Here is a 27,914-nt window from a genome sequence, read left to right as displayed (position 1 = left end):
TCTGCTGGTGTCTGGATCTGGGTGGCTAAGAGCTGTGGGGGCACAGTAGTTAGAATGCAGTATTGCAAGCTAATTCTGCCGACTGCCAGCAGTTTGGCAGTTTGAGTCTCCCAGGCTCCAGGTTGATTCAGCCTTCCATCTTTCTGAGGTCGGTAAAATGACCCAGATTGTTGGGGCAAGATGCTGACTCTGTAAACCACTTAGAGATGGCTGTAAAGCACTGTGACGTAGTATATCAGTCTAAGTGCTATTGCTGTTGCTAAAACAATATATATAATATAATATATATATAATATATATATAAATAAGCCAGGAGGTAAATGAATACTATTGCTTGTCAACCTTCTCCAGACTAGTGTTCTCCAGATGTGCTGAATAATCCTTGCAACAAGGGGAGCTTATGGAAGAGTGCCCCCCGTTTCCCCCCCCCCCCCCCCCGCAAGCCTGCCCATGCTCAATTGCACCTGGCCCTGACTCCTGTCAGCCTGCCTGGCTCAGAAGAGTCTGTGGGCAGCAGTTACCCGCCCACCTGCAGCTCTCACTTTGGTCACATGAGATCCTCTCTTAATGAGCTGTGAAGTTTCTGGGTTGCAATGCCAACTGAGACAGTTGAGACTACCATCACTATGTGATGCAATGTAACATCATGCTATATGACCATATCAACTAACAATGAAAATTCTAGTCTCAATTGCTATTAAAACCAGATGACTACCTGAACTTTGGAAGATCCCTGCCTATATATAGCAGGAAGAACACCAAATCACCTACAAGGGTACTCAAATTTATGCAGCTACCATATTCATTGTTCCCTTATCTTTAATCTGTAAACAACTGCCTATAAATAGTTGGTAAGCATTCTCATTTGCAGAAAGGTATCACGATTCTTATAGTTTTTTTGTACCCTCTTGTCTCATTTTCATCTATTTATTCTTGTCATCAGGCAGAATAATTTCTTCCCCAACCCAACAGTCATTCAGAATTTTGTATAATTTTTCCAAAAATTGCTTCATCAGTTATCACCATTCACCAAAGTGTAATATTGAACAGTTGCCCATTTCTCACCATGGTGTAAGAGTATATATTGAACTAGCAGCAACAACCACACATAAAAGCTCCATCCCAGAAATAGATACAGTGTCTTCCATCCTATCTGTAAGGGGAATCCCTCTGCACATAAACCTACATAAAGCATCAGAATTGAAATAGAGGTATTCACTTTCTTAAAGTAGATCTTTTTTGAATTGGAACTCTGTACAGCTTTAGATCAGTGTCTCTCAATCTTGACAACTTTAAGATGGGTGAACTTCAACTCCCAGAATTCCTCAGCTAGCCTGGATGGTTGGGGAATTCTGGGAGTTGAAATCCACAAGTCTTAAAGTTGCCAAGGCTGAGAAACACTACTTTAGCTCAAGGATAATTGCTGGATGGGTCATTTAGGTAGTAGATTTCATACAACATACGAAAGAGATTATAAAGTTTAGCATATTTTTATATAAATAAGGTTATAACAATTTACCTTGAGCTTTCTGGCAGACAAACCCATTTTTGTTCTCACAGCTTTCAAGGTACCACTTTCCCATTAAACTGAAACTTGGATTATTTAATATTGAGGTACATAGGACATCTTTTTTTTCAGTATCACCAATGTAATGATTCTGAAATTAATATATTGGGATAGGAATCAGTAGGAAAAGTCATAGACAGATTTTAAAATAAAACTTATAATCAGAGTATACATAAAAGAAAAGTGGGAAATGCCACAAAACACTGTACTACAGCTTTTTTCATTCCCCCTCCTCCCAGCTTTTTGGTCCCCTCAATTCACTGCCTTCCCAACTATCAATATGCAGTGTTATTGGCTGCACTGCCCTTTTTCATTAGAGTTTTATATGTTCTGCAGTATTTTTAGAATTTTTTAAAAAATCTCAGTAAAACACATTGCAATATTTTAGCATAGGAGAGTGATACAGAAATAGAGTAAATAACACAGATAATACATCTCATGTCATATTCTTATTGTTGATTTGTGCAAGCAATGATGTATTCTTTGTTATTAGAAACACTTGATAGAATTGTCAGAAGATAGGAAATATTTAATTATGTTTACCTATAAAAATTTCCAATCAAACCTTTTTTTGAGAGAGAGAGAGAGAGAGAGAGAGAGAGAGAGAGAGAGAGAGAGAAAGAGAGAGAGAGAGAGAGAGAGAGAGAAAGATACAGTTTGCAGCAACAATTTTCTTGGGATTTTCCTTTGAGTTCTTCTTGAAATGATCTTAGGTGAACCAAGACTATACATTACATGTAATTTCCTTTCACTGACACAGTTTATGCTTGAATAATGAATAGGAGAGCTACCAAAGGACATCACTTTATTACTGAATTCATTAAATAATCTCTGGAAAGCAGAATTCATCAACAAGATCCCGGAATTCTAGTTTTGATTTTCTTCTTTGCTTATATTAGAACTGGGCTATCAAATTCACTGATATTATGAACATTTTTGTCCTTTTCATAGTGCTATTCAAATTCAAATGGAGGAGGCTTCCCCCCCCCCATCTTACTGATAGTTCAGCATTCTATGGTTGTGCAAAGTGTTTAAAATATGTACTTCACAAAACTCCTTACACTGGACAAAGCATGTCTCATAGAAGCTTTAAAGGAGCTTCATCATCTCTGAGACTCATACGGCTGCTTTGAAAGGTGCTCCCATCTTCCTCTGCATGTGTGTGCAAGCCCAGTAATTTCATCTGATTGATGTGTTGCACATGCACACAGACATTCTTTGAAATAGCCCTGTGAACTTTGCAAATGACGTAATTGCTTTAATACTTTGGAGATGCTTTATTTGCACTAATCTAGTTTGCAAAGCACCAGAGGTGGATGCTGGATATGATTCAAAATGGATAAATCAAACACCTTTTAGACCATTGGCTAGACTGGGAATTAAGAAAAAAAATCCCAGAAGGCAGACTATTTCCATAACACTTATAGCAAATGAGCTTGATTCAAGAGCATTTTTATCTTTACCATTTTAATGGACTCTTGGTTATTCCTGATTAATATCTTCTTCAGGAAAGAGTTTTCTTTTTTTCATATTTTCTCCAGCCTTCCCCCTCCTCCTTCTATCTATGTAGGAAATACATTCATTATAAATACAATATAGGGTACAAAAAAGGTACAAAAAAGTAAGACTACATTGCCTTACCTGTGCTGGAGACCAGTTGGCATATTCCACTTCTTGTCCATTAAGCCATTTTTCATAACTATCACTCTGCAGACCAATCCAGACATTAGATTTATGTCCAAGTAAGTTCATTGCAATGAAAGCTAGAAAAGAAAACTAGAATTCAGAAACCTAAGGTCTGCTAAATCATTATTTTCAAATTAATAGTGATTGAAATTACATGGAGATGAAAAGTAAGAAATGCAGGCTGATACAACTTTTGGGGAAATCCGAAGTATAATTACTTTTTATCAATCTGAAGTCAGTTATCAAAGCCTCCTTTGGTTAGAACTACCATGCCTAGCTGCTAAAAAAGAACCTCAAACATACATGCCTCTTTCAAGGTAAGCAGCATTGTATAAAGCAGAGTACACTATATAGCTGATATAACATAATAATAATAATAATAATAATAATAATAATAATAATAAAGTTGGAAGGGACCTTGGAGGTCATCTAGTCCAACCCCCTGCTCAGGCAGGAAACCCTATACCATTTTGGACAAATGGCTGTCCAGTCTCTTCTTAAAAACTTCCAGTGTTGGAGCATTCACCACTTCTGGAGACAGGTTGTTCCATTGGTTAATTGTTCTAACTGTCAGGAAGTTTCTCCTTAGTTCTAGGTTGCTTCTCTCCTTGATTAGTTTCCATCTGTTGCTTCTTGTCCTGCCTTCAGGCGCTTTGGAAAATAGCTTGACTCCCTCTTCTTTGTGGCAGCCCCTGAGATATTGGAATACTGCTATCATGTCACCCCTAGTCCTTCTCTTCATAAAACTAGACATACCCAGTTCCAGCAGCCTTTCCTCATTCATTCTCTTTACGTGACCAAACCATCTCAAATGAGGATTTCCATGCTATTTCATTCCACACTCCTTATCTCTTAGTGTTTTATTTTGTCACTGACTGCAAAGTTCTTTAAGAATTCTATGGAAATGCCACTATGCTTTCCAAGTTAGAGAAGAAAATAGGTATCTAGGTTGAGGTCCCAGGAAATAGTTTTAGCTGTAATAGTTATCAAGGGGAGGTCTTAAATCCCAGGAAATGAGTTTAAATCTTCCCAGTACAAAGAGGTAGGAATTTATCCAAAGTTAAATAACCCTATAAAATGCAAATATATATGTGTTTTATAGCATTACTTACTTCTTCCATAGTTAAAAACCAACTTATAACTGAAATGTAATACTTTTGGCTTTGTCTAAAAGTTTACAGCCAATTGCAAGTGGTAAAGTTATTTTTTTTTCGGATAGAAAATTATATCTAGTCTTCTATCAAGGATAATAAATATTCAGTTGCAAGACATAAATTCACAATAGAAAACTTAGTCAAGCATTTAAGTAGCTTTATTTTGGATCCTCTCACTTTTCCTCATATAATATCCAATACAGCTATTGGATAAGTCCTACAAAATCTTATTATGCTTAAGGCCCAGAGGCTTAAATATAAATAGATATCAGAGGTGGTCTTGGTAATAAAATAAAATATGGAATATTTGTAAGAAACATATATTTTTAATATTTTGATAAAGGTGTAACACATAGTATGGTACCTTGTTCAACTTCATTTTCAACTGACACAAGTGATGCATCATAGTAGCTGCAGGTTTTTTGAGCAGAATGCCAACTTTTTAAATGGGCTGAATCCTTTGGAATCTGCACCAGGAAACACTGTTTACAGAAAGAAAGATTGAATTGGGTGTTTAGGATAGCCATGAGTCACTCAAAGTACAGATAGTCCTTGACTTACAACAGTTCGCTTAGTGACTGTTTGAAGTTACAACGGCACTGAAAAAAGTGCCCCCCAAGCCACAGCCGAGCAAGACACCTGCTTGCCTGCCCGGTGGCGCTCTTCCTCCTGTCCGAGGTTTTCATTGTTGTGAGGCATTTCTGTTGAGAATTGGCAGCGGGGGTGGGGTGAGGGTGTTTTGTTCTTATTCCCCCCGTCTGCTGGGTGGTTGCAGCAGATTTTGGTCACTTCACATGATCCTGGGACACTGTGACCGTCATAAATATGAATCCGTTGCCAAGCATCTGAATGTAAATCACAAGAACCTGGAGATGCTGCAACATTCCAGCTGATCAGCGCGTCTTCTGGGCTCAGCAGAAGCGCCAGGATCAGCGCCGAGCTCCAGCTAGATCCTGGCGCTGATCCTGGCGCTTCCGCTGAGCCCTGACAGTCCTGCAGCTTCAGCCATCTCTCGCTCAGGCTTGTGCGGTGCTGCCACTGGTTCAGCTCATTCCCCTCCCCCACTACCACTTTTCTAGGATGGTCGCGTACCACCTGCCAATTGCCAATGTACCACAGGTGGTACCCGTACCACTGGTTGAAAAGCCCTATCTTAGTGTATCTGAAGTGAGAAATTATGTTTAATAGCATCTAAAGAAGTCAGGATATTTAACCATAGTTTTGGGGTTTCTGGGTCAGAAAGAGAGGTAAACTTTAACAAATAGTCTTCAGATGTTTTCAGATGTTTCTCTGCTTAGATAAGCCTCATTTGTACTTTAAGCAAAGATAGGATTCTTAAATATAAGATTGTTTTGTGTATAGTCATTCAGTACAAAATGTTTAATATAGATTTTTCTCCCTTGAGACTGAGAACAGCATCTCTACCATTCATCCATGCATGTTTTCTTGCTATTGAGGTTTAGGATACAACCAGACACGTTTTATCATCTGGGATTTTCACAGTGCAGGTAGTGCTCAACTTACAACAGTTCATTTAATGACTGTTTGAAATTACAACAGTATTAAAAAAAAGTGACCTATAACCATTTTTTCACATTCATGACCATTGCAGCAGCCCCATGGATCACATGATCAAAATTCAGATGCTGGCCAACTGACTCACATTTATGACTGTTGAGGGGTCCCAGAGTCATGTGATCACCTTGTGCAACCTTCTGACAAGCAAAGTCAATGGGAAGGCCAGATTCACTTAACAACCATGTTACTCATTTAACAACCACAGTGATTCACTTAACAACTGTGGCAAGAAAGGTTGTAAAGTGGGGCAAAATTCACTTAACAAATGTCTCTCTTAGCAACAAAAATATTGGGCTTAATTGTGACTGTAGGTCAAGGACTACCTGTAATATTAAATTATCACTTTAGAATGAAGCAAATAATTTATTAAATTATTACATATATTTAATAATTTAAATACATAAAGTCATGTGCTTTTTTTTATTAGTAATGCACTTTTGGCCAACATACTACACTTAAGGTTAGGGTTAAGGTTTGAAACTCTGTAAGGTTTTTCTTTAAACCAGCAAGTACCTTGAATCCAAAGTACAGCCATCCTTTAGGACATGTTCCTTGATATTCTTCTTTCAAAATTTCTCTTTCAGTAATTTGTACATTTTTGCGCTTGCAGACACAAGGTAGAGAAATGGTACAATTTGCAAAGCCCCATTGTCCTAAAGGATGTAATAACATAATCAGTGCTTTTTTTTCTTAAAAAAAAAAAAAAGGTGCCAGAACTCACACACGTCATACAACCCGCCTTGCCTACCCTACAAGGTTCCATCCCAAAAAGGTGCCGAAACTCCGTTCTGGGCGTTCTATGAGAAAAAAAGCTCGGAACATAATTAATAAAATTAAAATTACCCTGTCAGAATGGCATGATACTGTAATGGAATGTGTGGATGACCTTGGGGAAAGAGGGGAAGAGATGCTGCCTGGGAAACAATCAGATAACAGAGGCAGGAGCTCCAAGTGGCTTAAAGATCAGAGAAGGAAACATAGGAAGGAACCACCCTAATGGAGCAAGCAATTAAAAGAGCCAGTGGGAGTATATTCCTACCAAGACTGCCTCAAGTGTAATAATCCATACTCCCATAACAGTGAAAATGTAAGGCAACTCTTTCATATTTATTTATATTAATATACAGGTAGTCCTTGGGTTATGCTGGCAGCTGGGACCAAGATTGTTGCCGCTAAACAATGCAATTGTAAAGCAGGACATCACGTGACCATATCACTTAGCAACAGCAATTTTGGGCACTCCTGTCACAACCCCAAGATTATGTCATTAATGACCAACAGGTCATTAAACAGGAGTGGAGGGAGTCACCAATAAGGTGGGGGAGGCACTGGGAAGCTTGGCACAGTTTGCACACGAGTTGGGAGAGGGTGGTGGTCCTGCAGTGCAATGTGAGCACAGGGAGGCCATGGGTGTGAGTGTAGGGAGGTTGGAAAAGGACTTACCACAGCAACTTGTGACTTTCCTTGCCAGCTTCCTGACTGATTTTGCTTGTGGGAACCTGGCAGGGAAGATTGCAAACGGCAATCGAATGACCACAAGGGTGCTGCAACAGCTGGAATTTTGAGGACCACTCATTCAGCACCATCACATCTTCACTGAATAAGTGGTTGGTAAGGAAGAAATTCTGTACTACATTTCCTGACCATCTTTCAAAATGCTCACTTCCTAGTGCCCAAGTGTTTTTGTCTCTGTCTTCCTTCAACATATTTGAATTTATTCCAAGATAAATTCATTGTACAGGTGTAAAACGTAATTCTCCAAGTGTGGGGATGGCACTATAAGAATTGGAGTTTCATAAAATGACTTGTCAATAACTATGTTCCCAGTTCAGTAGGTAGAGAAGAACAAAGTAAAAGCAAACTGCATATCGCACAAACCCTTTCCCAATATTAGATCATCTGACAGGCTAAATCAATTTATAAGAAGTCCTAACTTTTACAAAAGATTATATGGAACAAGAAGAGCTGAACAGGAAGCCAGCACACTGCAAATCAAAGCAGAGACGCTCAGCATCACATCTGTTTTAAATAACATTTTTGGGCCACCCAAAACTTCCAGGTGTGTGTGTGTGTGTGTGTGTGTGTGTGTGAGAGAGAGAGAGAGAGAGAGAGAGAGAGAGAGAGAGAGAGAACATCTGAAGGACTTTGACCGGCTTTGGATGATACACCCACAGTATTTCCTTAAAAGTTCAAATATGTTTCTAGTAAAAATCAACAGTCCATTTCGTATAGACCAGTGGTGGCGAACCTATGGCACGGGTGCCAGAGGCAGCATTCAGAGCCCTCTCTGTGGGCACGTGCGCCATCGCCCCAGTCCTAGGCCTTCAGCTGGGTTTTATAAAACCTTTTCACTTTAGGCCTCCACCGCTGTGTACAAAAAAAAGGTTCAATCAATCAGTCAATTTCAACTTCTCCTGGGAAAAAAAAAGATCTTGCAAAGTTGGAATTGATTGATTGAACTTTTTAGTCCCATCCAGTCTGCCGTTACCACCACAGCCACGCCCACCCAATGGGCCACACCCACCCGGCACCCGACGATGCATAAGTGGGTTTTGGGTTGCAGTTTGGGCACTCGGTCTTTAAAAGGTTCGCCATCACTGGTACAGACAGTGCTACTTGTATTATTTCATGGGTTTGTCCTGCTGTATAAAATAAAAGCAGTCAATTTTTTAATCAAATCATTTCCAATATGATTTGTGGGAACTGAATGCTGAGCTTCCCTAACCCGAGCAGCCTTAAATTTACTTTGCAGGAATCCTCCAAGGCAAGTATGGATGAGGCCCAAGAAAAATCCAAGAAAGAAAAATGCAGACAATATTATTCCACGGATATGCCATGCTCAGTACTATAAAAAGCAATAAGATATTCTTGTTGGAATTAAGTGTTTGGAGCACGAAATCTGCATCGTATTCAAAGATTCCACAAATCAATATTCTCAGTTAAAAAACTGCACAATCTGGGAATACTTTCCATGATAACTTCAATTAAATATTTATTTAAATGTATATGGCCACCCTCTTAACATGGAATTCTGCAATTATCAATTAAAAATAAGCACAATCTAAATTTTTAAAAAATAGTGTACCAAACTTGGAGTGACAATACAACACCATGATGAGCTCACCCAACAATGTCTGGTACAAGAACCTGGTTTTCAGTGTCTTTCAAACATTGCAATAGTTAGAAGAATTCTTATCTAAGGCGATAGGCAAAGATGATTCGGGATAAAATGACATAATTATGGAACCTCACCAAATGTTTCATATAATATTTTGAAATAATAAGAACCACATTCACCATGTACCTGTCTGGGAAGAAATAAAAGCACATTTTGGCCCTTGCGCTGGCTTTGGTCTCTCTTTATCTCCTGCCCAGTTCTGATATGATAATAGTGAGCCATCTGTCCATCTGTAAACAAAATTTAGATTGTATTTATTTATTAGAAATGGCTTTTGAAGCTAAGATCACATGATGCAAGCATCCTGCTAGAGCTAAATTTCAGATCGCTTTGCCACTTTTTCCAATAGGAAAAACAGATCAGGTATGTGACCACTGTCCCGTGTTGGGTTCTGGATGACCTGGTGCATGGCTGTCATGCAGGCAATGAACTCCTAAGCTAGATCAGACACCGCTCCCAAAGGAAGGCAAGTTGAAATCCTTATCTAATGTGTGTTTCACATCCCTAAATACACCTGAAACAGAATTAAAAGTTAAAATCTACATTTTCCTGAGTGTTGCTAAGTAGTTTGCAATTCAAAACTATACATAAACATGTACATATTAGGTGAAGTAGTGAAAAAAATTAATCAGCTTTAAAAATGCATTGCAATGAAAAAGGGATTGTAAAACTAGAGAAAAATTAGTACAAATACATTGAGAATTTTCATTTTTTTTAAAAAAAATACAAACGTATATAAAGCAAGTTAAAACCAATTTAAATCATTTCAGAAACTGAGATCCATTCATTTGTAATGCCTGGATTGGAGATTTTCTGAAAGAATCTTATATATACCGGTACCACTTAAATTGCATTTAACACAGGAAATGCATACATACAATAAATATTTAGCAACAGCAAATATTTCTTCATTTGGGGTGTTTATTAATGGTACATTTAACATTAATGACTGGCTATTTGTCAGGACTGCAATCCTGTAGGCAGTACTTGGGAGTAAATACCACTAAGTATTATGGAATTTAAATCTTTGTGCACTTAAAAAGGATAAGCGAATGAATCGGGATTCAGAGCAATCATGATTACTATTTACAAATTATATTGCAGTATATTCTATCTATAGTATTGTTAATTTTTCTGAACCTCAATCTCACTGCATCTATTTCTGTGCATTTTAAGATATATCAATGGGGGAACACTAAGGAATCCACCAAATTCACCAAAAAAGGAAATCTGTTTTAGAACCCTTACTTTTGCCAGAAAGAAAGGGTAAGAGAAGTAGGCTATCTTCTATATTATAAATACAGCTGTATAGGATATAGTTGCAATTGAGTCCTGGTTTGCTGCTTTTATATTAAATGAAAAGTAATTTCTGAGATTGGACAGGGAAAGTAAAATGTATATGACAATCTTACCGAAATTCTTCACTGGGTAATTCTGAACGCAATGCAATCCACCAACTGCTACTTTTTTTTGAAATCTGTAAAATATTTACATTGAAGAAGTATTATGTAGATTTACTATTTGGCATGTATCCTTTAACTGGTTCATGTGCTATGTATGCTGATTAATATTTAGACAAGAATGATAAAAATAATTGAAAAACAACAAAAAATTATAAATTATTGACACCAAAATATGCATTTCCATTCAGAAATATATCCCATTGAGTTCAGTGCAGCTTATTTCCATCAGAATAATTGAAGCCTAAATATAAAGTTAAATTATAGCACACATGAGTTCAGCATATCTAATATACGTGTATGTAATTCAGCATTCACTTCATACAATTACATATTGATATGATATCTGTGGATGGTAATTTGGAAGTATTATGGTTTGTGTGGTTACTGGGTTTTTTAAATTAATATTTATGGATAATTCCAATTAACTTGCTTTTAACTTTTTGCTAGCTGCCGAAAGTCCTTGAGGAATGGAGTAGATAATAAATAACATTAAATAACTAAATAGAAAAAATAACATATTCAGTAGTTCGTATTGCATAATGATTACATGTAAGTAATTCATATGTACGCAATAGTACCCAGAGTTGCAAAAATTATTACATGTTGAGCTAAAACACAGAGAACTGAAACTAAATTAAAATCCTACCTAAAAACACAATGGGACAGTTATTTTCAGATAAACATGGTTTATTGCAAGAAACAGTATTTAATATTTTATTCAATTCATTTTGAAACGTATATCCTGCCAAACATCTTTGAAAGGCATTACTGCCCTAATGATTTGCTGATCTGAATTAAACCAACAAAAAGAAAGAAAAATACAATACGATAATAAAATCACAGAGAATAACAACCTGACTTAACAATTAGGGGATCATCCCCTTTTCTAAAGCTCTGCTGAAACAAAAGAATTTCACTAACTTTCAAGGAGGCTAGAGTATAAAAATAAATGAACATAAAATATAAGTATAGAAGGGAAGAGGTCTCCTGCACATTTAACACTTTTGCAGAAGAAAAAATTGGAGCAGGTGTATTTAATTATTCACACACAAAAAAGCTCCAAAAGCTGGAATTCCCCTTTCTGCAAATTCATTCAAGATGTAGGTGGTCCTGCCTTCTTTTTCATTCGCCATCCCAACTAAAATTGGGGACATTTTTATGGTCACAATATTGTAGTAGCAGAAAAGGTTGATTCTTATTGATCTCTATCTCATCTCTGATAAGTATAGAAATCAATGTTTTGAAAGGTTACTGAAAACAGTAAAGCCAGAAAGAACTATCAAAGTAGACTAAGCTGATGATTCAAAAGCTAAAAATAGCAATATCTTGAAAAGTGCAAGAGTGAAAATGTTGCAACATTCATGGCCGGGATTAAAGTATTTTTAGCCGCAGTGCCAATTTAAAGAAAAAAGGTTGCAACCCAGAAATGCCACAATAGAAAAAGAATATATTGGCATTTTGTACATGCAGAAGCTGACTTAATTTCTCCATGGTCATCAGCTGTACTTTTTGTTTATCTAGATCAGGGGTGTCAAACTGACGGTCCACGGGCCGAATGCGTCATGGCGAAACCGCGTCCACCCCATTGCTGGCAATGGGAAAAAAGGTGCGATACGTCGCAACACGTCACGTGACATTGCGAGTTTGACACCCCTGATCTAGATCAACCTTTTGGCTTGCCTGGGTCTCACTGAGTGAAAAGGAATTGTCTTGGGCTGCATATAAAATACATAATACAGTTAATGTATATAAATAATATACTAATGTTAAAAGTTTGTGATCTTGTAGGACTCTATTACTAGCTGTGGCTTGCAGGCTGGACACACCTGATCTAGACTGTACTTAAGCCTTTAACTTGGCTCAATCCAAAGAAGCTACAAAATTGTATTTCACTAGTTGCTGCTATATTAAATTGAAAATATATTTCAAACTGTGTCTTTTAATTTCTTGAATAATTATCTGTCTGTCTATCTCTATCTATCTATCTCTCTCTCTCTCTCTCTATCTGTCTGTCTGTCTGTCTATCTATCTATCTGGAAAAAAACTGATGTGCTATGAAAAACCAGGAAATAATTATATATTACCTTTTTTATTCTGTTTTGAATAAATTCTTGTTCTTGAAAGGACTGTATGGTTGCTATATCCCCATGGAGCCAACCACACACAAACTGAAAACTGTCCCAGTTTGAGGGGCTGTCATAGAAAAGGTATTCTGCTCCTTGATAATAAAACCATGGTAACTCTAAAAAATAAGTTAGATACAATCTATTTGAATATGAGAAAATGTCTTTGAGTTACATATTTTTTATTGTTAACGAACCAAATATCACAGACCTAATGCTCTACAAGGGCCAACACTATCAAACCTAATACTGTAGATGAGTGGATGCTAAACTACATTTGACTTACCCTTGAAAGTTAAAGATTTAAATTTTAATGAACTAGGCATGTTCAGTATCATTATCGTTCCATTAAAAAGCAGAAGTTATTCATATGCTTCATTTTCTGCCAGTGAAATCAATGGATTTAAATTTGGTTGGTATAGCCCTAACTATATTTTACACTGAAATAAGAGTAATTATTTCTTTGAATGGAGTTTAACATGTAGAAACAATTGCAGATTCTCTGGTTTATATCCAGACAATAGCAGACTACTTAGCTAGCTATTTTTAGATGAATGCATTCTAAAATATACACAATTAAATATTATCTTTATCTTAGGAAAAGATTTCAATGAGAAAAAATTAAGCATTTGAACAACTACTGCATTAATATCAATGGAATACAAGCACATCTAACATGTCATTGTGATTCTTCTTGGTCTTAAGAATGAAATATTTTGAGCTACAATTTATTGTATTAATCTTGTGATGGCCTGTCTCCAATTCTTTGCCCCCATTTCCTTCTTCTGTGACTGACTGCAAATTTCACTTGTATTATGTTGCCCTGTAAACTACCAAGAACATAAAGAAGTTCCACATGCCCATTGTGCTGCTGAAATACATCAAGGATTATAATGTTCAGTCATTTATTATATCTCCCTTGACATTGCCAATTAAATACCACACGGACCAACAATGCACTTTTGGGCTTGATGCAGAGAAACAAAACTTGTAACTCAATCACAACAAGATCATGTGGTAGAAATTTATCAGCAAAATGGCTAATATTTAACAATGTCATATTTGGGGGTGTGTGTTGGTGTTAAGTTAAGGGATTTTCATGAGAGTAGGAAAATTCTGGCAGGCAAAGAATTCTCATTCTTACAATTGAGCAAAAGCACATAAAACAATAGAAAAGTGGGGGGAAATCCCCTCTGTCCGTTTTGGTCACAGAATTGATTCCCATGTCGGAGGGATCATTTAAGGTGCTTCCAGGTTTAAAGGATTAGCTGGTGACATCGCTATTGCCTGGGGGACGTCCATGGGGCTCCCTTCATGTCCTTGTCAAGGAGCTGGAGCGGGTGATGGGAACTCATCCCGCCACACATATTGAACATGAGCTTGCTAACCTCCAACCCAGCATCTTAATCACATGAGCCACCATGCTCCTACAGAATTGTTTTTTTAGGAAGCTTCCAATCATGCTATAGCTGCCTACTGCTCACGGCTTAGGATGAAATGGCTATTAAAATTTTGAAATCATAATTTATAGTTTAACATTTAAACTTACATAATTCTCCCTCCCTCCCTTCCTTTTCATTTTTATATCATCTGATCGAAAAAGTTGCAATTTATTGAAAACATGATACAGGTCGATTCTGGCAGTGTTTTTTCAACAGACTTTTACTAGATCTACCAATCTTCTTCAGCAACTCTTTGGAGGCAAAAGTCACTTCTTCAGTTCCCCTATAAGTAAAACTATTCTCATTGAAAATCTGAATCAATCCCATCATTTAATAGCAAGATACTGGTAGAATAGCTAAGAACAAAAACAAATCACCACAAAAGAAAAAGTAGTTGTTAAAAGAAGCCCTTAATATTTTTTTTTTCTAATCAACGCATCTTTCATAGCATTAATGCTTGCCCAGATCTGACTATAAGTGCCACCAACTGATATTTTAAATTGAATTAAGATAAGGATGCACGTCTAGTAGAAATGTTGTTCTGCTTTTTGTGATTACTAAGTCATTTCTATAATATAAGAATTGCTTGCTGTTGTTTTGAAATGAAATCTACAGGAAATCTGCCTGTTTGCTGAAAAAAAACTCCAAAAGATGCTTCTTATATGCCCGTACACAAACACACACAAACACACATACATACTGTTTCAATAGTTGAAAAACATGTTTTTACTCATACCATTAATATACCATTGTGGAGTCTTGGGTTTCACACCTGAAACAGAAATAATGTTTTGGTTTGATGAATATAATGCAGATTTTTCTTCTTCTTTCCTCTTTTTTGCCACTACTAAAATATAATTTAACTATATTCTGGCTTAGTGTCATTTTTTCTCCTAGATATTCATTACTAAATTTCCATTAGCACTTGACATTTTAAAGTAATACATAAAATATATAGGCACCAATTTCATAAAAGCGAATAGTCTGTTATTATTAAGAACAAAGAAACATCCAGTTGATACTGTCCTGCAGACTGGATGGAGCTGTCCTATACTTGAACAAGCCATAGAAGACCACGCAGTAGGTTCCTTTTAGATATGTTAAACTAAAATAGACATTTTGCCCAACCCAAAGAGCTGGTAAGACTGGTCTATTCTGACCACAGCTTTCAAAGGAATCCAATTTCTCAACCCTTTATTTAAAACTTGAGATACAGGTTGCTTATTCACCACTTGTTCAGCTACCATTCAAAGTTATGAAGGCACTGAAGAGACTCATAACAGGTCCTGGAAACTTTGGCAATCACAGTGTCCCCATAGTCACATGACTGTGATTTGGACACTTCACAACTGGTGTGGTATTTACAACTATTGCAGCATCCAGTGGTCACATGTTTGCCATCTGTGATCTTCAGAGCCACCTTCTGGCAAGCAAAGTCACTGGAGAAGCTGGTAGGAAGTCACAGGTTACGATCATGTGATGTGGTGCTTAACATCCATGTGATTCGCTTGACAACTGCAGATGGAACCGATAACATAAGTTGGTACAATCATACGAAATCATGCTTAACAACTGCACTGCTTAGTGATGGAATTGTTGGTCCCAAGTGTGGTTGGTAAATTAGGACTGCTTAGTATTGATAACTGAATCTCAGACTTTCTTCATGCAAAGACTGATCATTTTAGGAAGCATATATTGCAAGACATTGTTCAAATGCTTCCTTACCTTTTGGTATTTTACATATCCATTCATGTTCTGAATTGCAGTGCAGTGGCAAAATAGTTCCATTAGTTTTATATGCGGCACAGTTTTTTACATCTTCAATAGACGCTTTCTCTAAAAAGGCAGACGAAACCTGCCACAAAAGTATGCATTAAATCTGAAGCATGATACAGAGACTAACTTTAATATTTTAATAAAGAATAGCGTATTGTGAATCAATTGTGTCTTATTCAATAACTCTATGGTTAAACAAAACATGGCTTATTGCAATGTACACATCTGGTCATGGAATGAACACGGAATTGAAGATTTTTATTAGTTAAAAAAAAGTATGTGTGTATGAACCATGAGAAGAATCTAGTAGTGGTTTTTCTTCAGTCAGAAGAACTTCCAGCTAATGCTCCCAATTTAAATGACACTCTTCTATATATCACAACTTTCTGTATGACATCACATCTCCTTGCAGAAGATTCTAGAACTTTGAGAAGTGTGAGTGTGTATATGTGTGTGCGTGTGGGGGGGTTGTACAGGTATTCAGAAGAGAGCAACAGAGGTTCCTCTATCCTGTTGTAATAAAAAGTGCCCCTTGAGCAGTCTGCATACTTTTAAGTAAAAAGTTTAATGATCTACCAATCAATTAAATAGAGAAAATCTCCATAGAAAAGTACATACACAAACACAGGCCCATGAAATGTCAAGATCATTATTTATTACTTTGTTTGTTTGTTTGATTTGCTTGCTGCCCATCTCGCTTAGAGGTGACTCTGAGCGGGACATAAGCTAATTTAATTGCATCTTATATTCCTTATCCAAATTCTGACTCAATTATCTGGTGCTAACTTTCATATTTATTTATGTATTTATTACTTACTTACTTACTTATTAACCAAATTTATAAAGCCTTATTGGAACTCAGACAAAGATGATTATAAAATGAGAACAGTTACTGTCCCTAATTTTTTTCGTTGATTCTTAAACAGAAAGACCTCTGGAAAGTGACTGAAAAACTAATAAAGAGGATCTGTTCCAGATATTGGGAGTGTCTCCCTATGTAAATTAGCTTCATATCATCCTGAGGTCAATATACATAGGTAGCATGACTTGTTTAACACCATTATATTTTACAAGTTGGGAGAGATTATTTGCTAATATCTGTCAAACTTGAAAAAGAGCTATTAAACAAATATTAGATTAATTAAGGAATAAAATGGGGCAGCCATATTGAAGTCATTTAAACTATCTAAAATTCAGTTCCTTTTTACTTGTTTGCCACTCAGGTAAACCTATTAAGCAATCACTTTATAAGTCTTGAAGCAAAAATGTGGTAATGCATTAGAAATCTGATTGTGTGAATGCTGTGCCATGCTAAAACTTTGATATCTTTTGTACAATTTTTCCTGTTAAAATTGTAATAGATTCTGTACGTTTTTTCAAAGGGATAGACATATTTTGCTTCAGAGAATTATTACAAGATAAAATACTGTACATTTAAGTTCTCAAGAACACATTATGTCTATAAGGAAGTTTGACAATATACAGGTAGTCCTTAACTTACAACAGTTCATTTAGTGACCGTTCAAAGTTACATCATTGAAAAGAATCACTTATGAGCCTTTTTCACATTTACAACCACTGCAGCATTCCCATGGTCATGTGATCAAAATTCAGATGCTTGACAACTGACTCATTCTTATGACGGTCGCAGTGACCCGGGTCATGTCATCACCTGGTGTGACTTTCTGACAAGCAAAGTCAATGGGGAAGCTGGATTCACTTAACAAACATGTTACCAATTTAACAACTGCCGTGATTCACTTAACGGTGGCCAAAAAGAGCATAAAATGGGGTAAAACTCACTTAATAAATCTCTCAGCAACAGAAATTTTGGGCTCAGTTGAGGTTGTAAGTCAAGGACTACCTGTACTTCAAAAACCATAACGTTCTTCTGTAATTCTTAAACTCATAAGTTAACTGAAATAAGACAAACAAAGGCATTTTTACAGATTACAGAACAATCATTAACACTAGAGAGAAAGCCGCTAAAGTAAATTGGACACAACCCAGTTTCTTGTCTAACTTTGTAAGATGATGAGTAAATAATATTTACAGGAGTTCCATCAGACCATTGCCAAGATCCTCCAGATAATGGATTCCTTTTGTTAAATCCAATCCAGAATTGTCTTTCATCATCTCTGTGGTTAAAAAGAAATAAACCCCATGACACAAATGCAAACTATATATCTTTTATCTTGATTTATCTTCAGTTTTTCCAGTACTTATGCATATATTTTAATATTTTCTTAAACCGGAACAGACAATATGCTTGGCGCTGTGATGAAATCTTTGAACTTCTGAGGTTTTTGAAAAAATATGGCAAATAGTGTAAGCCAGTGGTCCCCAACTTTTCTGGCTTTGCGGCCTGGGAATGGCGGGGGGAGGAGAGGTGGCAAAAGTGCATGTGTGTGCAGCTCTATTTGCGCAAGTGGCGAGCGTGCATACATGCCGCTCGCACAAATGGAGCTTGTGTTGGTTATTTCTGAGATGTTTTTGATGTGCGGTAGTGTGGAAAGGATACTTTTTCATAGCTTGTGTTGGTCGTGCTGTAGTGGATTGAGGGGTCAGGTACTTTTAGATAAAATTGTATGGGCATCCTTTTTGTTGGAAAATGTTATATAAGCAATCTATTTCCTTCTTCTGGTATTCTGGATTGCTATAGTGTGTTTGTATTCTGTTATACTGCATTCCTAAAATAGAAACAAAAAAAATCCAGAATAGATCCTCTCCAAGCAAACAACATCTTGATGTGCAGGGATGAACACCAGAGAAACAATCAGGCAGAAAACAATATCCTAATCAAGGAACCACAAAACAGCACACCCATACTAACACTGACAAGGCAAGTTATTGTATATAAACAGGGAGCAAATCTACACTCATTAGCAACGATGATGTTATCTGGTCAGATAATGAAACTTCTACAAGCAAATAACCATGCCAGAGAGCACCAAGGACTCCACAGTAAAGGACCCCCCCGCCCTATAAACAGGGTGTAAAGTTAAGACATATAGAAAGCACTGACAATTGGAAGCAAATGCTGCTGTCCTCTCTAATTACCTATTATCATTACAATGAAAATATGCCATTTGTGTTGGATTAAATGTTAAAGTAGATCACATAATCCTTTTTTTCCAGTTGTGGAAAAAATCCCAGATCCAGTAATAAACACAAAGACTTACATATGAAACATTGTGTTTAAAAGTTTGTTTAAAAAATCCTTTTCAAGGACTTGTTTAAAACTGGCAAGATGTGCTCCAAAATCTTGACACAGAGTTTCTGCTTCCTCCCAAGTTCTTTTCATTAATACTTTTTCACTATGGAATACCTGTAAAATAAGTTGAACACTGAAAACAATTGCCTGAAAATATATTGCTAAAGCAAAATAGTGATGATGATAATGATGATGATAATAATAACAACAGCAACAACAGCAGCAGCAACAACAACAACAATAATAATAATAATAATAATAATAAAAATATTGGTGGTTGGAAATGAAAACTTGGGTTTGTCAACATTAGTAAAAGCATCTTCCAGGATGACTTATTATCACCCTTATTATTTGTCACTGCTATGATGCAACTTCTAACTTGATTTTGAAGAAAACAAATCTTGGCTATCCAACAGGAAAAAAACGTTAATAAAAATCTCACCTTTTTTATATGGATGATCTGAAGTTTTATGGAGAATCAGAAATTGAAATCCAGTCATTGACAAACCTTGTAACAATTTTTAGCACAGATATAGTAATGGAATTTGACCTAGAGAAATGTCCTACAGTAGCAATAAAGCAGGATAAAATCACAAATAGTAATGGAATTGAAATACCAAATGGCCAAACCATCAGAAGCCACCAAGATGAAGCCTGCTAGTATCTGGGCATTTTATAGATAGATAACATTGAGCATGGACAAGTTAAAAATGTGATTAGTAAGAATACATCCAAAGAGTGTGAAAAGTGAGAAAAAATTAAATGGTGGAAATACCATCAAAGCCATCAGTACCCTGGTCATACCTGTGATATGATATATTACTGGGATTATTAACTGGATAAAGCTGAATTGGACAGTTTGACCAAAAAACAAGAAAGCTAACAACTATTCTCCATGCATGACATTCCCAAATGATACGGATAAATTATACCTGCCCTGCAGAGATGGAGGCAGAGATTTACTTCAAGTCAAACAAATTATTGAAGAAGAAAAGCATGCATTTCCATTTTCATGTAATCAGCATGTTGGTTTAAGAACAAGTATTGATGTAATTAATGTAAAGCATTAAAACTGGGACTTACTGAACGTGCAGGAAACAAAACATGAATATCAAAATAATCATAAAAAGAATAGGACGCTGGCAAGAACAAGTATTACAAGGCCAATTTCTACAAAGGATAGAGGGAAAAGTGGATAGAGATAAAATCCAGCAATGGCTTAAAACCGGAATTTTAAAAAGAAGAAACTGAAGGCTTCATTTTAGTTGCTCGAAAGTTATTCAAACTAATACAATCAAGGCCAGAATTGAAAAACACACTATAATATGAGAATGTTTTTGCTGTTGTTTTGAAATATTGTTTTCTGTATCTATTGCAATCTAAGATTTAATATTGAAAATATAAAACATTATAGCAAAGATATATCCTATGGCAGTCAATTATGTTACATTATCCAAATCACTCCTCTGCTTGTAATCATACAATTATGTTTTCTCTGCATCAGTTTTATTCCAAAGCCTAAATTTTATTATTTAGATTAAAGACACATTATAACTTTGAAGTATGTTTTAACAACTAAAGTCGATGAAATGGCAGATGATGCACTACATGGTATCTTATTTATTCATATATATAGTAATATGAATATTCACAAAACTGGACAACGAAGAAACAGTTTAGAAAAGAGTATTGACATTTTTGAATTTTGGTGTTGGAAAAAAGTGAACATCATGGACAGCTGAGAGAACAAAGAAATCTCACAAATAAATACAGGATTCTCACTTGAGGCATAAATAATCAGGCCCAGATTAGGGGTATTAATAATAAAAGCAGACTATTGATTTCAGTGGTACACAATTTTTTATTATTATCCCATGTTTTATTAAAATGGCAATGGATCTCTAGATTCATTTCATTTGGGTTTCCATGACATTGTTCAATATTTTTCACCTTGTAGCAATTCAGCAGATAATGGTCTGATTCCCATCCATGCATGCAAGAATTAAAACTTTCCTCATAATTTGGTTGTTTATTGGTATCACTTTTTTCATGGAAAGAAGCTTCTTGTTTACACAATGATTTAGCCATGAAGGTTGCACAATTTTTCACCTCCCACATGCCAATGGGCTCTTCCTGTCGCATAACAACACATCCTCCAGGATATCCTAAAATGGGGTAGACGGTGCGAAGATATTTATCAATAAGTACAATTATTACTTTTCCTAATACAAAATGTACATAAAATGTACCAAATCATTAATGTTAAGCATGTTTGTATTATTATAGACTAGAATTTTGTCTTTGTTACTAGAATGTTGACTAGTAACTAAAACTGATCATGGAAAGGAAAAAGATTTTAACTTTTTTAGCTATTTTAAACATCATGATGTTACAAAGGAAATGTAGTTGTTTTTTGGCATTGGAGATTTTTTTCCCCTTATTTGGCTTAGAAAATAATTTTACACAAAGACTTTCAAGGCTGGGTGGATGAAGCTAAATCAAATTTATGACAGTATTGTATGTTTTCAAGTATAATCTATTCTATCAAATGTTCAGCAAGTAAAGTTGCCCCATTTCTTTTTGCAGCTCATTGTTTAAGTTGTAAATAATACATTATGGAATACAGACATTAGCTGGTTCAGTATTATTTATGCAATATAAATTAAAATTGTTGACATGATAATTTGGATATTATCCAAATATTGGCCATGGCAAGTTGGCCATAGCAAGTTGTCCTAGAAACCCCCCCCCCCAAAAAAAAATATCTACACTGAAAATTATCTAAGAACCGTTCTAATCATGACCAAAAATATACCTTTTAAATATTTAATGTGCTATAAAAATATAAAGATTTGGAAATCAAAGTAACGATACATTATTTGGCCATTATCTAGCTGACATACACTTGAAACCATGTTGCCATTCTCTCTGTCATTTCCTTTGCTACAACTTGATCATAGTTGTTATTACCTCAGTTGGGTGTCAGAATCTATAGTATAAAAGTATAGGTACTGCCAAGAAACATGGAATTTTCATATCAAAATTTTGTCATAAAACAATTTACTGAAATATTCTTGAAAAAAATGCAGATTAAAAAAAAGAAGTCTTCTCTGAGTTGATCTTAAATCCAAGAGACTACCTGGAAATATATAGGCTGTTTCCTTAGCAACAATATGTTTGCTGCTCGTTTTGTTTTTTTTACTTATTTAACTCCCCAGTTTAGGTTATTTTCTGGTAGTATCTAATCAGGTTTGATTCTGATAGGTTTTGAAATCAAAGTTAGATAGGTCCCTCTAATTCCTTAATTATCTTGGATAAAAATGTAATGCCATATAACAATGCTCTGAAAGCAATTTATATTTTCACTTTATTTAACCAGTAGAGGGCACTCTTGAAAAATAAGAATAATTCTCTTCAAAAACTAAAAATGCTGTTTCAAGTATACATGAAATTAATAAGTGCCTTATGTTCCCAACTTTAAAATTATATACATAGAGACATACATATATATAAAAAACAAGATAGCTGGAACTGGGTATGTCTAGTTTAATGAAGAGAAGGACGAAGGGTGACATGATAGCAGTGTTCCAATATCTCAGGGGCTGCCACAAAGAAGAGGGAGTCAAGCTATTTTCCAAGGCGCCTGAAGGCACGACAAGAAGCAACGGATGGAAACTAATCAAGGAGAGAAGCAACTTAGAACTAAGGAGAAACTTCCTGACAGTTAGAACAATTAATCAGTTGAATAACCTGCCTCCAGAAGTTTTTAAGAGACTGGACGACCATTTGTCTGAAATTGTATAGGGCAGTGGTGGCGAACCTATGGCACGGGTGCCAGAGGCGGCACTCAGAGCCCTCTCTGTGGGCACACGTGCCGTCACCCCAGTCCTAGGCCTTCAGCTGGGTTTTATAAAACCTTTTCGCTTTAGGCCTCTACCGCTGTGTGCAAAAAAAAAAAAAAGGTTCAATCAGTCAATTTCAACTTCTTGCGGGAAAAAAAAAGATCTTGCAAAGTTGGAATTGATTGAACTTTTTAGTCCCACCCAGTCTGCCGTTACCACTGCAGCCACTCCCACCCAATGCACTACGCCCACCCAATTGGCCACACCCACCCGGCACTCGACGATGCATAAGTGGGTTTTGGGTTGCAGTTTGGGCACTCAGTCTCTAAAAGGTTCGCCATCACTGGTATAGGGTTTATTGCCTGAGAAGGGGGTTGTACTAGAAGACTTCCAAAGTCCCTTCCAATTCTATTATTATTATTATTATTATTATTATTATTATTATTATTATTATTATTATTATTATTATTATTATTATTAATAATAATAATAATAATAATAATAATAATAATCTCCTTTTCTAGACTTCATTTTTTAAGCATCATGGTCTTCTCCAATGTCTTCTATTTCACATTATGAGTTTTTAATATTTTAATTTTTTTGTGAATAGTTCCAGTAAGCAGTTTAGTCTACTTTTAATAATTTGTTATTCCCAGCATTTTCTCCAGCATCACAATTGAAATATTTTTTTTCTTTAGCATTTCTGATGATCCAATCTTCAGTCATATGTTACCATTGGGAAAATTGGCCTTGAAAATACACATATTTTTGCCAATGTGATGTTTCTGCACTTTAATATTTTGTCTAGATATGTTGGCCTTTTTTCCAAGTAGCAATATCTCTTTCTACAATGATTACAGTCATCATGCCTGTGAATTTTTGAATCTACTTTTTTCAAATTTTTGTCTATTTGGATTTGTTGACACTGTATATTGATATAATTGTAGCGTTACCCCCTCAGAGGCCGCCAAAGCCAAGGCCCTCCCAGCCCCACTCCCCTCTGTCGCGGTCAGAAGCTGCACTCTTGAGACATTAATAAAGTGTCTTTTCCAGCGGGAGCTCAGACAAAGCGAAGGGGTGGCAGATTCTCATCGTCAAGGGGGGGGGGCTTCCAGCAACGAAGATAACCGACAGTCAATGCATGGCGGTGTTTAACAGCCCCCGGCAGTCATAGCAGCAATAGTCAATGATTTTACAGCGACCATTCAGAAACAAAGGGGCGGGGGAAACCCCGGCTCCAGGAAGCACTGGGAACACGAACGAAGGTAGTCAGCGTTTGGCAGTAACAGCTTGCCTGCGAGGGCAACTCCCCACAATGTCTATAACTTGCACAAGTAACAGTAATCAAAGTTCGGGTGGCCGCTAGTCTCCAAAGCAGTAGCGACCAGCCTCTCCTTCTCTTCTGTCGTTGCTTGCAGTCCCAGGTCTCATCGGCATCAAAAAAACCCTCCCCCCTTTTCTTTATTGTTAAAATCTGAATTTAGCAACCCCAGCAATTCTCTCTCTCTCTCTCTCTCTCTCTCTCTCTCTCTCTCTCTCTCCTCCGCTCAGGATATCCCCCCTGCGAAAGAAAGCAATAAAATTCCACCTTCTCACTCTCTCTCACTCTCTCCTTCCCTCTCCCTCAAAAAGAGGGATCAGCTAAAATCTCAAATCCCTCTGCAGTTTCACGTGGTCTCTCCCTGACAACAGCAACAGCAACCACCCCCCACCACCTTTCTTTCCTCCTTTTTCTTGCCTTCCGCCTGATCCACGCCCACCGTGCCCAAAACTGGCAGCAGCTGTTCGAGCTTCCCTCTCCCCGGGCAGGCTCCCGCAAAGCCTTTCAGCTAGCCCCGCTACACACTCCCCCCACCTAAGCAGTTTCTTTGGTCCCCCAAAGAATAGCAAACTTTCTGCTAAGCATCTATATTATCCGGGAGCAAATCAACCTTCATTACACAATAAGCATCACTCTCTCTCTCTATGCTATGGCCCGGGGCATTGTATATTAATCTCTTTACCCTTCAAATTCTTCCTCAATCTATCTACCTAATTATGATGTGACCTAACTGAGGTCTCATCCATTGAGGTGCCAAAGACTATGTCTACTGGCAGGCGGGCTTCCCTACCAAACATCAACCAATATGGGGAATACCCAGTGGCATCATTCCTTGTGCTATTATACGCATGCATGATGGTAGAAATATGTTGCGTCCAGTGTTGCTTCTGTTCTTCAGTGAGTGTCCCCAACATATCCAAAAGAATACAATTAAACCTCTCAGGCTGTGGATCTCCTTGTGGATGATACGGGGTGGTACGGGACTTCTGAATGCCCAGTAAGTCCAGTAGTTGCTTAATAAGCCTGCTTTCAAAGTCTCTCCCTGGATCAGAATGTATGCGCTGAGGCAGCCCATAATGTACAAAAAACTTCTCCACCAATACTTTGGCCACCGTGACAGCACACTGATCTTTTGTCGGGAAGGCCTGAGCATAACAAGTAAAATGATCAGTCATGACCAATATGTTTCCTCACCCACTTACATCCGGTTCCAGGCAAAGGAAATCAATGCAAACCAAATCCAAGGGCCCATAACTTTGCAAAGGGCCCATAGGTGCAGTCCTTGAAGGTAGGGTTTTCCTCTGAACGCAACGCAGACAAGATCTACAATAGTGCCCGACTTCTGCCTTCATACAGGGCCAATAGAATCGATCCATTATTAATTTAAAGTCTTTTCTGCCCCTAAATGCCCGTGCAATCAACACTGTTTCTCTGTGTTTCTCCGGAAGCAAAAGTTGCCACCTTTCTTCAGGCCCATCCAAAGGGCCCCTCCGATAAACCACCCATTACGAAGCTGTAAGCGTTTGGCAGTAACAGCTCACCCTGCAAGGGCAACTCCCCATAATGTCTACAACTTGCACAAGTAACAGTAATCAAAGTTCGGGTGGCTGCTAGTCTCCAAAGCAGTAGCGACCAGCCTCTCCTTCTCTTCTGTCGTTGCTTGCAGTCCCAGGTCTCGTCGGCGTCAAAAACCCCTCCCCCCTTTTCTTTATTGTTAAAATCTGAATTTAGTAACCCCAGGAACTCTCTTTCTCTCTCTCGCCTCCACTCAGCATATCTCCCCCTGCAAAAGAAAGCAATAAAATTCCACCTTCTCACTCTCTCTCACTCTCTCTTTCCCTCTCCTTCAAAGAGAGAGATCAGCTAAAACCTCAAATCCCTCTACGACTTCACCTGGTCTCTCCCTGACAACAGCAACCACCCCACCACCTTTCTTTCCTCCTTTTTCTTTCCTTCTGCCCAATCCATGCCTACCATGCCCAAAACCGGCCGCAGCTGTCCAAACTTCCCTCTCCCCGGGCAGGCTCCCGCAAAGCCTTTCAGCCAGCCCCGCTACATAATCTTAAGAGTATTTTTAGTATTTTTTTTAATACTAAGCAGCAGATAGGTTTTTATACCTCTTTCTTCTACCTTCAGCAACAATTTACCTAACTGTTCCTTGCTTCCAGCTATCAAAATGATATTAGTAAATTACTGAAGTTCTTGAGTTTAATTTCAATTTCTTCTAGTCCAACATTTCTCATGACAGATTCTGCATGTAAGTTAGATTAATAAAAAGGTGACAGGATACAACATTCTCACACACACCCTGCCCCAATTTTGAGCAATTTAGGTGTTACATATTCTTCTCTAACTGCTGTTTTCTGATCTTTACACATTTTTTTCAATAGACAGAAATGGTGCTCAGGTACATCCATGTTTTTAAGAGTTCTTCATATATACAATTAAGAAGAGGTAACTACCACCCTTCTGATTAACTTGCTTAGAAACACCGTTGTTTGTTCTCTTAGCTAATATTTTTCTTAAGTCACAGCTGGGTTGAAAACATCTCAGTGTCCACTTATTGCTAGAGCAAAACTCCCCTCAGCTATCACAAATAAGGGTAATAATCAGGAATGACAGGCATTTTACTTGTCACCTTTGAAGTAAAAAACAAAGCCAAGGCTGTCAAATACTTAAATCTGCCATTTTCTTTTAACTGTTGAAACAACGTATTTTTTGAATATTTGACTACTCATTTGACTATTACTGTAATTACCAATGGACAAAAGGTTCAACTCACTGGGTTGATGCTTTCCCCAGTTTGTATAGATTGCAAGATGGTGTTTTCTATCTTCAGTGAGCCAAGTATATTCCCCTGTATTATTTAGATCTTGAAGTGCTATCCAAAAATAAGGACTGTCAGTGTTCCCTTGATGATGAATCATGCTGTTCAGGAAATCTTGTTCAAACCTTAAAGGATTCAATATTATTAAAATTAATTAAATACCTTGTATTATAAGTAGCTTTTGTCACCTTTTTTAGCAATAGAAAAGAATAGCACTTAATGGAACAACCTTTCCGAACAGCAATCTACTGAAAGAGACTAAATTCCATAGGCACAAGATATTCCACATACAAAAATATGACTTTAAATAGCATTTAGTACTCGAGCCATCCTGCTGAAATAAAACATGTTTCTAGTTATTCCAAGCAAGGCTACTAGATAGGAAAAGACCTATCCAGTCTGCTGCTAGAAGGAAACTCAACTAATACATGGCACAGACTTTCTAAATGTGCTTTGGAATATAACCTCAAATGGCAATTTGCCTACTATAGTATGGCTTCCCTTGCTTATTTTGATACTTTATTTGTAATATGATTCTTTGAATCATAAAGCTTAAAGGATTTACTTATTACTCATTAAGAGACTATTTATTTCTATATATCCAGTAGTAATCCCCAAAAGTTCTAAATAACTTGGTTAGTGTAAATTTTATTCTTTCACTTGAAAATATATAGCTAGCAATTATTTCTTTGCAGCCAGTTCTACTCTAGATAAGGGGTATTCAGCGCTTTATCCAGCCCTAC

The 27,914-nt window shown here is 37.0% G+C and overlaps 1 protein-coding gene across 1 annotated transcript in view; it reads right to left on the bottom strand.

Moving 5' to 3' along the window:
- PLA2R1 (phospholipase A2 receptor 1) overlaps positions 1 to 27,914 on the bottom strand; it is a 60,423-nt gene that overhangs the window by 5,095 nt on the left and 27,414 nt on the right. The window contains exons 11-23 of the mRNA XM_029283923.1: positions 27,127 to 27,296; positions 21,132 to 21,346; positions 19,150 to 19,295; positions 18,021 to 18,105; positions 15,917 to 16,046; positions 14,928 to 14,963; positions 12,711 to 12,868; positions 10,576 to 10,640; positions 9,290 to 9,393; positions 6,499 to 6,638; positions 4,772 to 4,889; positions 3,201 to 3,330; positions 1,520 to 1,662 (exon numbers count right to left, since the gene is read on the bottom strand). Coding sequence (XP_029139756.1) covers positions 1,520 to 1,662; positions 3,201 to 3,330; positions 4,772 to 4,889; positions 6,499 to 6,638; positions 9,290 to 9,393; positions 10,576 to 10,640; positions 12,711 to 12,868; positions 14,928 to 14,963; positions 15,917 to 16,046; positions 18,021 to 18,105; positions 19,150 to 19,295; positions 21,132 to 21,346; positions 27,127 to 27,296 — 1,640 coding nt within the window. The remainder of the gene's footprint in view (positions 1 to 1,519; positions 1,663 to 3,200; positions 3,331 to 4,771; positions 4,890 to 6,498; positions 6,639 to 9,289; positions 9,394 to 10,575; positions 10,641 to 12,710; positions 12,869 to 14,927; positions 14,964 to 15,916; positions 16,047 to 18,020; positions 18,106 to 19,149; positions 19,296 to 21,131; positions 21,347 to 27,126; positions 27,297 to 27,914) is intronic.

The sequence above is a fragment of the Protobothrops mucrosquamatus genome, unplaced genomic scaffold, assembly GCF_001527695.2.
Source record: "Protobothrops mucrosquamatus isolate PMUCROS unplaced genomic scaffold, P.Mucros_1.0 scaffold279, whole genome shotgun sequence".
In the NCBI taxonomy this organism is placed as follows: domain Eukaryota; kingdom Metazoa; phylum Chordata; class Lepidosauria; order Squamata; family Viperidae; genus Protobothrops; species Protobothrops mucrosquamatus.
The sequence above is the reverse complement of the archived record's forward strand: the minus strand, read 5'-3'. Positions and strand labels throughout refer to the sequence as shown.